Genomic DNA, 15,224 nt, shown 5'->3' with positions numbered 1-15,224 from the left:
TCCCTTATCGCAGACGATCCAGGGTTGATTGCCTTCTGCTTTTTCCTTATGTGGAACAAAATGGTCAATAAATGCCAAGAGTAATTTTTTTTTCTTTTGAAGAGTAATAGTTTTTAATAGTAACTTAAATGCCGTTTTCTTTCCCAGATGTCCTCGTATATATTATAGCATGTGATTTTTACTGCATGCATTCTCTTTGGGGACCATCTCATCTCATTTTGACTTGTAGGTCAGAGAGCTTTGAACTGGGAAGACCAGGATTTGTTAATGGAGTCACTGTACAAATTTGGGCAAGTTTCTCAGTCACTTTGTTCTTCCACTCTGCTGAGCTAGACTTGGAATGGACGGCTCTGAAGGGAAATTCCCTGCTCCTTTTCGGTCGCAATATAATTTAGAGGCTAGCAGCTGGGTTGTTTTTTTGTTTTTTGGGGGGGGGATTGGACCCACACCAGCTAGGGACTTGGAAACGTGGAGAAAGACAAATGTGGGTGTCACACGAGGCACGGTAGCCATTAAGTGCAGGAATATAATGCAAATCGCATGCAAATATATGCAAACTGCATTAATTTGTAGAATCTTACTTTGGAGCTTGCGAGCAGCACTGAGATCCTATGGGGGTTCACAACTAATATTTTTAGGTTAAATCAAAAGTAGTGCTTTTTTGAAGTTCTCGCTTTCTCGGTGCTTGCCGGGCTCAACTGCTAAAAGTTTGACACTCCTCCCTACCCCCCATAATGATTCCACTAGTGCTTGATTCCATCTTACACCCGGCCCCACCCCCGCTTAGCCTGACGTCACGTGACAGTGTATTTGCATACTACCTGGGACTGGGTGTGACGCTCCCCTTTTCTGCGTCTTCTCATTGGCGGCACCGGAGAACCGGCCCTCTTCCGGACAGACCAATCGGCGGCTCCTCGGACGGAGGCCAGCGGGAGGGGGCGGGATGAGGGTGGGGTCTTGGGTTGGATCGCTAGGCATATCGACCAGTCATCCTCTGGAGTGAGAAGAACAAGCCGCGGATTGGTTGAGGGGAGGGGTCTGGGGCTCTGTAGGCCAATGAGAGTTCTGGGCTGAGGGGGCCGGTCTCCGCCCCGTAGAGCAGATAAGCAGCCGCAGCGGGGGTTGGGGGGCTGTGTGGGGCTCGCTGTGGGGCCGAGGCAGGCAGGCGGTCGGGCGGGCGATGGCGGGGGCCGCAGCGGGCGGCAGAGGCGGAGGTCCCTGGGGGCCGGGGCGCGGAGGGGCCGGGGGGCTCCGGCGGGGCTGCTCTCCCCCAGCCCCCGCCGGCTCCCCCCGGGCTGGGCTGCAGCCGCTCAGGGCCACGGTCCCCTTCCAGCTGCAGCAGCCGCACCAGCGCCGGGACGGGGGTGGCCGCGCAGGTGAGCCGGGCCTGGAGCGGGTACCGGGGGGAGGAGCCGTTGGGGGAGGGGGGGCGCGTGACGGGGGGGAGGGGTACGGGGAGAAGCGTGAGGGGAAAGTGGATGGGGGCGAGGGGAGAGAAAGGGGGTCGCGCAAAGTCTGCGAGGGCGGAGGGAGCGAGAGCGAGGAGCGGTGAACGCTGGGTCCACCGCTGGGACAGAGTGTGCAGGGAGTCGGGGCCGGGAGGTGAGGAGAGGGACAGGGCAGACGGAGGCTGTCTTTGGGGGCGTAACCGAAAAGTGGGCAGAGGTGTCGTGTGGGGGTGAGTGGAAGATGCAGGGGTGGCAGCGAGGTGTGAGGAAGGAGTGAGTGGCGCGTGATGGGGGCGCCCTGTGCTGGCTGGCGCTGGAGCGAGGAGCCGGTGGGCGCTGGACGTCTGCACGGGGAGGGGGAGGGGCATGGAGGAGAGCCCCGTGGAGCCATGTGTTACTTCTCCAACTTGAGTTTGGTTCCAGCATCCCGCTCTACGGTTCTAGAGTTCCTTTCCCCCCCACTTCACGTGCACTTCCCTTTATGCCACCTCCCGGAGCTGATTTCATCCGAGCTGTTGGAATAGGTTAGTTTAATGGCTTTTACTACGGTACAAACGCTCCGCTCCGATTCCTACATTCCTCTTGGTGTGACCCAGAAGTTGTATGTTCCCAGATCATTGACCTGCTTAATATGGCTGTCTCATTCCAACTATCGTGTGGGTGTGTGTGTATAGGGCCTGGGCAGTGTGCCCCCTGCCTTTCTCTCCTACCCCCACCAAGGCTGTTTAGTCTGGGGCATTGCCAGCCAACGTGGCAGTGGAGTGAGGGCTACACTCAAGGGCAAATACCCCCACTTTCTGAACAGCCCTGAAACGGTGTCTTAATAGCAGCTTGATGTGCTGGGTGTGGGGAAACTAGGGAGGAGCAAGATTAACCTTGCTTTCACACTCAAAGCTGTGATGGATCCCCCACGAAGGCAGGCAGTGAGGAATGGGAAAAGGAACCTACTTGCGGAGGAGGTTGGCAATAAGTTGAAAGTGAGGCTTGCATTTGATTCACACCAGATGTGAAAAAGATCATCGCACACTTCCAAAGCCTCAGAGTCTACCAAATGTACAGAAGTCATGGTCCCCACCGTCTAATGGTTAATGACATTCTCTACACCAGAGTTTCTTGAGCTTTTTGTGATTACTAGGCTTCATTGCGGCACACCCCCCTCTCTGAAAGTATAGCTGCCACATTGCCTTTCTAGGTAGGAATGGGATTAAGGGTCTCTGAAGTAGAAAGTCCAAGTCTATCTGGACCTCATTGTAAATGTTAACATTGCATCTTGGAACACAGAAACGTAGTCAAGTCTGGTAGCAAGATGGTGACCAACTAGTCAAAGTATGCCTATCTGGTGTTGTAGAGCAGAGCAATGCCCAAACTCATGCCTATCATGAGCTATAAAGCAAACCACAAGATTACAAGCCTGTTGGTTTTGTTTGGACTTCCTTGGAGTCCAGGGAAGTTAGTAGAACAGCAAGGACCAGAACCTTAGTCACTTTTAGTAGAAATCAACAGAAAGCCTGCCTATGCTATAGCTGGAAATCTAATAGCCGTCATATTTTAAGAGCAGTTATTTTATGTCTACCATAGAACTAACATTAAAGGCGCAAACAGTGGTGGGTGCTGCGGAATGGAGAAGAGTGTAGGTTTGGATAACTGGGTTCTTTACATGGCCCCTCCCTTTTTAGAGGGCCAGGGGCCCAAAGATCCTGGTAAAAATGGTAGGAAGCTAGAGTTCTGCATAACTTGTTGAACGATTTAGGGCAAGTTGAGTGGTCCTTTGTGTATGAATTGGGCTGATGGGTTATTCCTCCACCTTTAAGTATCCCAGAGGCATTAATGAGGCACTTAATCTGGTATATGGTGGGATTATCTATAGATTCTCATTGAGGCAGAAGAGAGGAAAGATGGAAAGAAAGGGGTCTGAGCCTGTGGACTTCTTTGTGAGCAGACATTAAGGGGCTGTACCTGACCTTTGGTTTGGGAGTACATCGGGTCTTCTATGTGTTAACTTTTCTATGTGTGTTCAGATTGTTTCCATTCCTTGCACTTGAGAAGTGGCAGGAGTGGTTTCCTCTAGGCCAGCGGCATACCTGTGATAGGAGGAAACGCCTTACATTCATAAACCCTTACGAGAATCCTCCTGGCTTTGGGTCCCAGGATTCCTGAATTTTGATTCCAGGCTCTGCCATTTACTAGCTGTGTGGCATGGAAGAAGTTTCTTAACTTCTGTGCCTCAGTTTCCTCATCTGTCAGAATGTGAATCATAACTATATCCTGAGTTAACAGTTATAAAGTGCTGAGGCACCTAGAAGGTGCCAGCGGTGTTTGCCGCTGCTTCTGTCATTACTCTGCCCTCCACCCAGCCACGGTGAGAGCACTGTTGGCCAAAACCCATTGCCTTTCAGGCTTCAAAGAGCAAACCCATGTTGGTCTGAAACCAGTACTGCAAGTTTCAGAATTTCAAGGCTGCCTCTTGCAGTTTTATTCCCTCATCTTTTAAAATGAGCTTTTCTAAACAGGGCTCCAGAACCCAGCTGTTTAAAAAGGCATGTGAGCTGGGACTGGGTTTCAGGGACAGTTAGGTGCCGTCACTGTTTCTTTCCCATCCCAGAGTGACGTAGTGCTCAGGGCTGTGCAGTTATCTCTGTCACACACCCTGTTGTGTTCCTGACAAGATATATTAGACCTTGTAAAAACAGGGTGATGGTGTGAAGAACAGGATTTACCTTCTGTGGCCATTCATCCATGAGGGATGTCTTCATAAAGTGAGGAATGGCTTCATTTTTCTGAGCCTGGGCTAGGGGTGTAGAAGGCAAAAGAGAAGAGTGAGAAAAATGAAGGTCAAGTCTAAGAAAGCTAAAATCCACCCGTGGGGAATAGCAACCCAGGATACATTTCTTACAGCAGTTTCCCCTTTAATTAAATTCTCATTTGTGTCTTATGTCAGTTGGAGGCTGCTAACTTTATGTTCTTCCAGGACTACTGATGGACAAAACGGGACTGGGAGGTGAATTGTTCTGGGTTCCAGTCTTAACTATCCTGTTTAGTGTCTCTGTCTCCATATCTCTAGAATGAAGATAATGTTTAATCCAGCTTTGCAAATTCCTCTAGAGTGGACCAGCCCCACAGGGGTCAGCTGGGTGCTGGGGGAGCCACATGTTGCCTCTGTACCTCCTCTGCCCAGCAGAACCTTCTTAAACCCAGGGTTGGCAGTTATGGCCTGCAGGCCAAATCTAGGCCTCTGCCTGCTTTTGTAAATAAAGTTTTATTGGAACTCAGCCATGTTCCTTCATTTAGTATTGTCTGTGGCTGCTTTTTCACGACAGTGACAGAGTTGAGTAGTTGTGATAGAGACCGTAAGGCCCCCAAAGCTTCAAATATTTACTACCATGGCACTTTACAGGAAAAGTTGGCCTACCCTTGTCTTAAACAGTGTTCCTTACCATTATTCCTATATAAAGGTCAGTTTCAATGCATGTGGTGTACATCTCCTCAGAAAATTCTAAGGGAGTAAAGAAAAGTGACAAGCCTGTATCCCCACTCATGTTTTAGGCGAAAAGAAAAGGGGGGGGTCATCAGCTTCCAGTCAGTTCTCAGTCTTTGTGGAGGATCAGCACATGTGAATGGAGGCTGCCTCCCCGCCCCCCTGCCCCCGCCCCCTGCGTTGTCAGGTGGCATGTGTTCAGTAGACATAAACTAATTTGGATTTACATAAAAGCTTGACTGTTAGGCAAATATGCACCCCCTGCCCTCAGAACCCCTCCCAAAACACCCACAACTGCAGTGAACACATTTCAAATCAGTTGGAAATGGCTTTAGGTTTATCTCCTGTTTGGGATTTTTCTCGATCACTGACAGCTGGCAGTAGTCGGGGCTGCCTTAAAACGCTGGCTTCCCCACAGGGACGTAGGATGGGTTTACTTCAGATGTCCATTCAGTTCTCCAGGATGGCGTTTCAGTGAATATAAGGCAGCATTGTTATTAGCCATGCTATTGGTAATTATTAAACTCCTTTCCTTGCAATGCTTTGAAAACTTAGTACTTGGGGGATGGGTGTTTAGATAGGTCTGGAACCACATTAAGGAGGTCCCTTATTAGGGATCTTGAGAAAAAGCCCTCATCAAATCATGGTCCTCCTGGACGCTGGTGTCAGAAGCAGTCCAGCTTCTCAATGCCAAGGAGCCATCTTGCTGTAATGAAGCCCGGGGATGCAGTTAAAATCCTTTAAGAGCTACAACCGTCCTTGAATGCTCTGTGACTGAGGCACCCTCTGTTTGGGAAGCATTAAACACTGCTTAGCCTGATGCTGCTAACTTGCTTTTGACAGCTTTGCTTGCCCCAAGCACGTGGTCCCCAAAATGTACTGCTGAAGTCTGTCTTAAATGTTTTTATCACCAGTGACAGCATCCTTGAAATTTGGGGGCCACAGTGCCTAACTGCTTTATCCTGTCAGTCCCTAAAGGAGCATGGGTCCATGTGTTCTTCCATGTTTGGGATAGCAAAGGATTATATATATGGGAAGTTCTCCACTCATGTAACATAGAGCTAGGATATTTTAAACCATTTGAGGTCAGTGGAGGAGGGGTGAGAACAAAAGTGGGTGTGGTGGTAAGAGGACATCATTCTCTCTGGTTCCAAATATAGATGGATCTCCAGAAAATTTGGGGCAGGATTGCAAAACTTCCAGTTCTGGTGGCCATGTGAGTGTTGCCAAAGTGGTTGGTGGCGTTAATAGCAGAGAACACTTTACCCATATTTTTGGCTAGTTTATACTGAATGGTGTGATGGGCACCCACACCACACTATTCTTTGATCTTGTTCTTTTTTTAATTAAAGCATAATTAATATACGGTGTTATATTAGTTTCAGTTGTACAACGTAAGGATTCAACAATTCTGTACGTTACTCAGTGTATTCCTTGATCTTCATGGAACTGTTAGAAATCAAGTGTCCTCAGGGCGCCTGGCTGGCTCAGTTGGTAGAGCACATGACTCTTGATCTCCAGGTTGTGAGTTTGAGCCCCACGTTGGGTGTAGAGATTATTAAAAAAAAAAAAAAAAAAAAAATCAAACATCCTCCTCTGGATTTTTATACCTCTCACGTAGAGACTGTGCCATAAGGATTCACACTTTAGGGTGTGACATGTTCTGGAGGCGGGTCTGGTTTTGAAATCTTACTGACACTATCACACTTCTCAAATGCTATTTGACACCAGCTCCAGTGCTTTCCTAGTCTTGCCTGGGCTTACCCTTGCTCTACAGGCAGTTTGGAGCCCTTTCAAGGGGCTGGAAGGAGAAACCTTATGTGTCCTTTCCAGTTCAGAGTGAAGGTGGGTGCCCACCAGCACGTTTGTTGAGTGGAAGTGGACAATCTCTTTGTGGGTTACTAAGTTTTGCCCCACTTTGAGGTGGATAGAAGAGGGGCCAGGAAGAGTGGAAACAGACAAAAGATGAGTGAGAAACCTGGTCGCCCTCCAGCCCCGCCCCAGCTGAGGGCTGAGTTGAGTCTTCATAGAGGGCTCCATTATTTGGTTTGCAGGGTTATGAATTAACCAAACACGAGCCAAATCTATTCACATTGTTAGGTCAAAAACAAATCCTGATCTCCGAGAGAAAAGAGTTTTGGATTATATTTGAAGTTATAAATTATCCGTGCTCCAGTTCCTCTCCAGCGGTGTGGAGCTTGTGAAGGGGCCCGTGTTCTTGGGAACAGCTGGTTAGAGGGAATTTCTCTACACTGGCTCCCCACTCTCAGGCCTCCAGCTCAGGGTCCCCACCAAACCTCCTGGTTTTGAAAACTCTTCCTGGCACTTCACTCTCCTCCTCCACACTTTTCCTCAGGGTCACTACAAAGCTGCATGCTCAGCTTGGAGTCATTTAAATGTTTATCCTCAGGCCCGAATAAGCCTCAGTTGACTTTTACTGTGTCAGAAAACCACAGCCAATCAAGGGTGGCCTTTTTTTTTTTTTTAAAGATTTTATTTATTTATTTGACAGAGAGAGACAGAAAGGGAACACAAGCAGGGGGAGTGGGAGAGGGAGAAGCAGGCTTCCCGCTGAGCAGGGAGCCCGAAGCGGGGGCTCGATCCTGGGACTCTGGGATCATGACCTGAGCCTAAGGCAGATGCTTAACGACTGAGCCACCCAGGCGCCCCAAGGGTGGCTTTAATGAACTTAAAAGAATGCTATCAAAGTATTTCATATTAGGGAATCTTTTAGCTCTAGCCCTTGGGCAACCTGGAACTGAAGTTGGGGCTCTGGACACCTCCCCTTCCCTGCTCACGTGCCCCAACCGGCTGATATTCGGGATGGATGCCGGGCCTTGGGCTCAGCACTGCCTGCCCATGAGCAGTTTCTGCTCTGCTTCCAGCTCCCTCATAAAAGGGTTGGAGGTTGGGGGAGGCCTGGGAAGATTCCTCTGAGGGCTTTGGTTGATCTGAAGCAGCAGGTCTGTGATTAGGGGTGGTGGAGTTTTTCTCTGAGGCCGCCTGGATGTGGCTTCTTAGTATTTGGCAGGGCAGAGTTCTAAGTCTGGGATGCCTCTTCTCAGACCCTGAGCTCCCTATCTTGTGAATGGAGGGTGGCTTTTTAAGCTGGAGAGAACTATGCCAATAAGCATAGGTCTAGTCCCTCCCCAGCTCTGTTACCTGAATCCCCTGTCATTTGATCCTCAATGAAAACATGCAGGAGAGCACTGAGGTCTCACCTCCTTAAGAGGGAAAGGTAGGATAAACATAGGACTCTAAAAGCAAAATGACTAACATGTCCACCAATGGATAAAATTTAATTCAAGCTGGAGGAGGCATAGAATAAAGGAATATTTATTCCTTTCATGTTAAGTAGGGTTAATTGGAGAATTAACCGGGATATTTCCAGTAAGCTTTTTTTTCCCCCCACCCAATTGGCCAGTGTATTAATTCTCCCTAAGGTTAAATTAAGTTTTTACTCTTCTCTTTTCCTTTCCCTTTCAAAAGTGGCATTGGTGTGGCCCTGTCTGGTCAGCTGTGTTTCTTCACTTTCTCATCTCTTTAGTCCCTTCAGCCCGTGCTGCAAATTGTGTGCCTGCCTTTTTAAAAGGTAGGCACCTCATGTTTCAAGTTCAAGTGCAATGGAACTCACCCTGCAGCTTGAACAGATTTGAGTGTTTTTGCAGAGGGAGGGCCAGGGCAGATGGGGAGTGTCGTGCTCAATAAATACTTGTTGGATTGAGTTGCTGGAAAGGCAGCAGGGGTGGGGAGAGTGAGCCACACTTCCCCCAGTCTCACTTGAAATGGTTTTTCCCACTTCTGGTCCCCACACACTGTGCCCCCTTTATAATACCTCTCTGCAGCTACTTCCAAGGCAACCTCTCCCCACCCCACCCCCACCCCCCCCGAAGTGTTAGTGTTCTCTCTCTCTTTAAATCACTGGTCTCCTATTCATCTTGGTCATTGGGCTTGAAGCCCAGCTGGTGGCAAAGACGTGGCATTTCCATGGATGTCATTGCTAGGCCTGTAGGTTCCCTTCCCCTCACACTTAAAGCCAGAGGGTGAGCTTGGGCAGTTAGTTACCAGGTGGATCCATGGAAACAGCCAACATTTAGGATTTTGTTTAAAAAAAAAAAAAAAAAAAAGCCAGACTACCTGGCTTTAGGCTTAGAAGTGGATATGGGTGACAGGCCAAGGAAAGTGAGATGAATACTGCATGTCCTTTCACTCCAGGCAGATTTACACCAAATTCCTAGTAGGCTAATGTATAGCAAAGGGAAGCAAAAAAACGAAATCTGAATCAGTGACTTTTCTAGGCTAGGGAGCAGAACTGTCTACGGGCTATGGGCCCTAGTGGGGCTTCAGGCTTCATCTAGAGGTGTGATTGGGCTGAAAGCCCCCTTTCCCAAGCCAGGCACCATCCTGTTTCTCCTTCTCTTCCCACACCGCGAGTTGGGAAATGCTGGAAAGAGATGCTCATTAGCATTCCCCACGCCCTGGACACATACACTGTCATCCATGGAGCCCACGTTGCCCCTTTGTTCAGGTTGCCAACCATGGACCTGGCGGCTTAGTCAAATTGTTTTCTAAACCTGTCCAGCTGGGGGTACCTTTGAACAGAGTAAAACTGCAATTGAGAGGAAGGAAAGACAGCTTCTCTTACCTCGCCCTCCTTTCTCCTCTTCCCTGCCCCACACACTGCCTTTCCTTTACTAGTTTTCTGTGCTCAGTGCGTGTTTGATCGCCCACACCGCTTTGAGAGAACCACCGCTGATAACACGTGCGCTCCCTGCCCCACACCTGCAAGCTGGCTGAACACCTGCCGCACGGCCTCTGTTTGGGGATTGTCTTTGTAACTCATACCCATCAGATATGACAAGCCAGGGTTGAGGGTGGGGCTGGATGGCATTTGGCGAGACTGAGGGGATGCAGCCAGAGTCCGATGCAGAGATTGGGAAGAAGGCAGTGCGAGTCACACCCATGTGGTGCGTGCACTTCTTACTGCTGAGAGTAGCGCCTGGACTCTCTCTCACTGGTAACCGCAATCCTGGGGAGTTCTGTGTTCGCAGGAGAAGGCAAAAACAGCTGCTTCGGTGGAAAGAGCCTGGGAATCCCAACAAATTTTTGTATTTTTCGGGGAAGTTGAGCATATAGATAGCTTTAGTTTTAACAGTGTGTTCCATTCATTTAGCTCTCTGTTGCTCCTGGTCAGGATTTCTCATTCATTTGCCTGACAGTCGTGCAGGTGCAGGTGGCATTGACTTGTTTTCACAGATAAGTTTAAAGTGAGGCCTAGAAAGGAAGTGACTTGCCCAGGACCGTGTGACTATAAAGCCCTTTTGCTCCTGATCCCAGGGCTCTTCCCACATATGTGTGGCGAGTCCCTTGTGAATTTCCTCCCGAGCTGGCATCCTCTATGCTGCCTGCCCAGCACACGCCCAGCCCATGTTTCCCTTCGGCTTGTATGCCCGTATTCCAGGAGCAAAAATTCATCTGTTCAGTTGACCAAAAGAAAATTGGAAAGGAAAATGGGCTGCAAAGAAGTCTGTTGTTTCTTCAGCACCCTCTAGGTGACTATTCACTTGGTGTGGCTAATTGGAAGGTGACAGTTATTACATTAAATGTGTGATATGGTGGCGGCTTTGAGTACCTCCCACTGGTTTGAGATACGCAATTTCCAGGTAGAATGAGAAGTTAACCAGGGACAGACAGGCCCAGGAGGCAGGAAGGTTTTTCCTGCTTTTAAGTGGGGTCATTGTCATGGTTACTGGGCTTGGGCCCATGTCAGGAAGATACCTCCAAGATGGAGCTTATAGGAAAGGGTGTCTTTCTTAGGTGTGACTCTGTGGAACCCCAAAAAGCACCTGGGAATAAATGTGGGTGGTGCAATCCTCTGCTGGGGGGTAGGTTCAGGTGGCATGGCATCATGATGACAGCTTAGTCTTCCATGTAGGGAACCCCTGGTGCAAACCACCCCCACCCTCCCTGCCATGCTCTATTTGAGTATGTCTCCTCCTCCTAGCTTTAGGTTAAGTGGGAGTAGAGTCACTATGATACATGGTAATGCTTTTATGAGACAAGTGTGTGCCCAATAAAGGGGACTAGCGGGGACTTGAACTCAGAAGAAGGCTCCATCTAGGGACTTGGTACCATGGAGAAATTGCCTGGCCTGCCTCACAGAGGTTACCTAGCCCTCCACCCCCTCCCCGAGAGAGTTCCAGGCAGCTCTTACCCACTTACCTCTCCTACAAAATCAGATTTTGTATAGAATTCTTGAATGTCCTGATAACCATATGCTTATGTGTATCCTTCCTTTGCCTGTTACTTCTCAGACTTCATAAGTTAAAATCCCATTATAACAAACATTATAAAAAACCATTCTGTATAATAAAGCTATTTCCATGGTTCATATCAATGCTTTGTTGTTGTTTTTTGTGGTTTTTGTTGTTTAAAGGAGAGTAACCAGCTCTCTTCTGTGTCAAGTACTTTTTCTGGTCCCTGTCCATGTAACGGTTCATCCCTGAGCCAGGGCCCCAGCACTAGCCGTCTGCCTTGGGGGCAGGGAGGAGGGAGAGGAGCAGTGGACCCATCTCGAAATAGCAAGGCCCCCCTTTGTTGGCATTTTATCTCGAACCTCCCACCCTCCTGTACGTCTTTGTTTTCAAACAACACCACACAAAAACCCAACAGAGGACAGTACACGTGTTTATCTGAATGTGAGTGTGTATGAGTGTGTGTCTTGAGTGTGAGTGAGCATGTAGGTGCCGAGTGTGAGCACGTGTGTGAAAAAGTGCACGTGAAGGAAAGCAAATGACAAAGCAGGTGGGACAAATGTTTGCCCAAAGGCAAATCTGGGTCAAGGTTATATGTCCTGCTCTTGTTCTCGTATCTGGACATTTGAAATTACTTCCAAATAAAAAGTTTAAAAAATGAGTACATGCTAGACTAATTTGACGGAACCAGGAATTCTTGAGAGTGGAAGTTCTCTTCTCTTCCTCTTACAACATCTCTTATTCTCCCCGTTTAACAGACAGCAAAACTGAAGCCCAGAGAAGTCAAGTGACCTGAGTTCACATAGCACACTGGGGCTGAGGCAGGATTTGGGCCCAGGGACTGACCATTGTGGTAGGCCGCCCCTCAGGAGCCTAGACTGCGGCTTGCCCTGACTCCCTGAGCTGGACCAGGGGGGCATCAGATGCCAGGAACGATCGGGGGACCTGCTGGGGTGTGCCTGCGCCTCGTGCAGGCCCCGCACTGACCCAGCAGGGGTCAGCCGGCGTGCAGCAGTCTGCCGAAGCACGCCAAGCACACTCAGGATGTCCAGGTACCTTCTCGGGACAGCTGCTTCCCTATTCTAAGGAACACTTTTACTCTGCTCTTCACTCAACTCTCTACATTTCTTAAAGAGCATGAGATCAGAAGCCTCTTGTGCCAGAGCCACGGAGTAATTCTAGTTCGAGTTTTTATGTCAGAGATGGACAGGCAAAAAGCAGTCAGGTTCGGCATAGAGAGCAAGGCTAGAGGGTGGGCCCAGGCCAGACAGCTTTCTCGGCTGTGCACCAGTCTGCTCGTGGAGGGACAGGAGCCCAAGGGAGGATGTTCTTGTGGTTCCGTGTGACACGTCTTACCAAGTGGACGAGAGTTACAACTGTGTACACGGAGGGAGGACTCGTCAGTCGGGGAAAACTGCTAAGCACAGGGCCCGGGGAGGGATCTGATCATCCTGCTCAGCTGGTTGAGGGAGAGCTTCAGACACTGCTGTTTGTTTCCTGGCCCCTTTGCTCTAACACCAAACCACACGTCCTACATCTCTCTGTGCTCCTGGAAGGCACTTGAATCGTTCCTGACAGTTTCACTTACTGGTATTTCCCCCCAGCTTCCAGAATTAGGGTTGAGTGAATGAGTCTTACTCTGCTTCTTAACAGAACAGTTTTTGAAAATCTTTCATTTTAGCATGTGTCCTTTATCTGCATTGCCTCCCGGGCAGCCACCCTAGAGCCATGAGATTGTGGTTAAGTTGGCTTCAAAGGGTTTTTTTTTCCCAGGGGCTCCAGCCAGTTATGTGAAAAGAGACCTGTGAGCACTTACTATATTATTACCCCAGCTTATATATACTTAGATTGCTTGTCTTTAGGCAGTTATCATGTTATATAGGCTATTGCCACAATTCTCTGGTTCTTCCTGGCTCTGTCCTACCCCAACAGAAGTGCCGGGTGGATGACATCCAGGGGCAGAACAAGGTGCAGGAGGATGAGGAAAGGCTGCCCCCCTGATTCCTGGTGGGTCGTGTGCAGCATGGAGGTGTGCAAATGGCCAAAGCAGTCTACTTAGACGGCATGGCAGCAGCGGCATTCTGCTACTTAGACGTATAGATAGGATGTCATGGTAATGAACCTCCTCCCACTGTTTCCCTGGATCAAATTCTCCTTTGTTTCAGGAGGCTAAGCCTTTTCTTTGTCTGACTTGTAAAAGAAGAGACTAGTACTGTTAAGCCCTTGATTTAAGAGCAGACACAAAGCCCTTCGTGTACTTTGCGGAGGGGGTATAACTTACCCTCCAGTGATGTGTGTTGTCCTGTCCACCTCTACCTCCGGAAGGACATGGAGAGAGGTGACCTGACAAGTGTCCTTCTGCACTGAAGTCCTCAGTGGTCTCGGGCATACACTGATGATAGGAAAAACCTTCCCAATGTCATACCTTTCAAGGCTGTTTCTGGAGGGGCCATCTGATTTTGCTTTTCAGAAGAGGTTTATCCTGGAGGCACTGCATCACCTTTGAATCTCGGAACAACTGGCAAGACCAGGGGCTACAGCAAAGGGGCTGCCCTGGAAGGTTGCCCGGCACGCTTTGAGGTTTTTCCACTGCTAGGACGACGGCCTGGGAATTTGCCTGGGATTTGAGGTCAGGCTGGCTCAGGTCCAGGATGTCAGAGGCCAGGTAGGGAACCACTAGGTGGGATGTAGCGGACTCTTGGGTGTCTCCCCTTTGCAGCCGGGGACACAGTAGAACTTGCAGAAGGAGATGGAGGTAACCAGAGAAGGCTTTCTGCAAGTGGGACAGCATGGTCCACACAGCTTGGCAAAGCGGTCACGCCTGGGCAGAGTGACCCTAATAGGATTTTAGACCCTGAAGGCAAAGCAGATCCTGTGACCATAACTTCCTGGTCCTGAATAATTGAGCAATTGCTACTTATGAGCCCCCCTCCCCACCCCTCAGCCCCAAGCAAAATGAACCTGAGTCAGTGTTAAGAGCGGATGACCTGACAGGTTCCAACTTAGTGAGGTGTAGCCGGTGAGCAGACCTGCCCTCTGAGCTCTCATGTCTGCTTGCCCAGTCATGTGATCAGCCATTCTGCCTGTGGCTAGCCACAGGTAAATTGAGCGCTGTTTATACCCTCCTGCTTGGTCTGGGAGCCCATGGCACAGCTGTCTGATCAGCCTAGGTAAGGCAAATTTCCTTTTGAATTTGTGCCTACACCACCTTCCCACTGAACTTATTTTGCCCTAGATATTAGCATGGGCCCTGAGCTTTCCATTTAGCTGAATCGGTCAGTGGCCGTCTCTTATTTACCCTTCAATAAGAGTTGGGGAATTCTAGAACTAGAGGAGGCTCAGACTCCTCTGCGGCACTTCCCTGTCTTCCGGGGGCCGGGGGCAGTGGGGCGGGGGAACTAATGAGACATTGGGGGACGTGTCATTCTCTCTCCCCAGAGCTGTTCAGGGGCAGACTCTACATAGTCTTCCTCACCTGATTGTGATCAGCAAGGTCTTCCTTTTATCTAGCTAGACTCTCTCCTATTCTAACTAAAGTCTGTTTCCTTCCCTTCATTTTTGCATCCACACAGAAGACTGATAGATTCTACGTCCTTTCACCGTTCCCTGGGACCTACCTACCTTCCTGTCAGCCATGTTTACCCATCTTCTGTGAGATCTCACTGGTTTCTGCATTCCTGTGGCAGAGCAATAATGGCCAATGAACGCCCAGTGCTAACTTTCCTGGGCATAGCCAAGGTTCTGTCCAGTTCCAGCTGTGTTTCTGGACCTGTAGGAGCCCTTTCATTCTGCCCACAGTCTTGGTCTTGCTCCCGGGATGATGTGACCTTTCTTAATTTAACATCACCTCCTTCATTTGGTATCTTTATTCTACCTTGTCCTGATTTACATCTTTCAATTCCTTGCCTCAGTTTAAGCTTCATTCACTGTTTCGTTTCTTCCTGCCCACCTTCCTTTTCCCCAAATTAGAAGTCCAGAGCAGTGACCCAATTGAATTTGGCTACAACCCTGCCAAGATTGAAACGCTAAAGGGTTTAGATCCTTGCT

The 15,224-nt window shown here is 49.2% G+C and overlaps 1 protein-coding gene across 1 annotated transcript in view; it reads left to right on the top strand.

Annotated features, from left to right (window-relative positions):
- The first annotated feature begins 1,140 nt into the window (after positions 1-1,140).
- FAM117A (family with sequence similarity 117 member A) overlaps positions 1,141-15,224 on the top strand; it is a 43,374-nt gene continuing 29,290 nt past the window's right edge. The window contains exon 1 of the mRNA XM_028093664.2: positions 1,141-1,376. Coding sequence (XP_027949465.1) covers positions 1,181-1,376 — 196 coding nt within the window. The 5' untranslated portion in view covers positions 1,141-1,180. The remainder of the gene's footprint in view (positions 1,377-15,224) is intronic.

Source organism: Eumetopias jubatus, unplaced genomic scaffold, assembly GCF_037043125.1.
Source record: "Eumetopias jubatus isolate StellerSeaLion01/CBP00866 unplaced genomic scaffold, mEumJub1_p1.0 scaffold_10, whole genome shotgun sequence".
NCBI lineage: Eukaryota > Metazoa > Chordata > Mammalia > Carnivora > Otariidae > Eumetopias > Eumetopias jubatus.
Note: the sequence above shows the minus strand (reverse complement) of the source record. Positions and strands in the feature narration are given on the sequence as shown.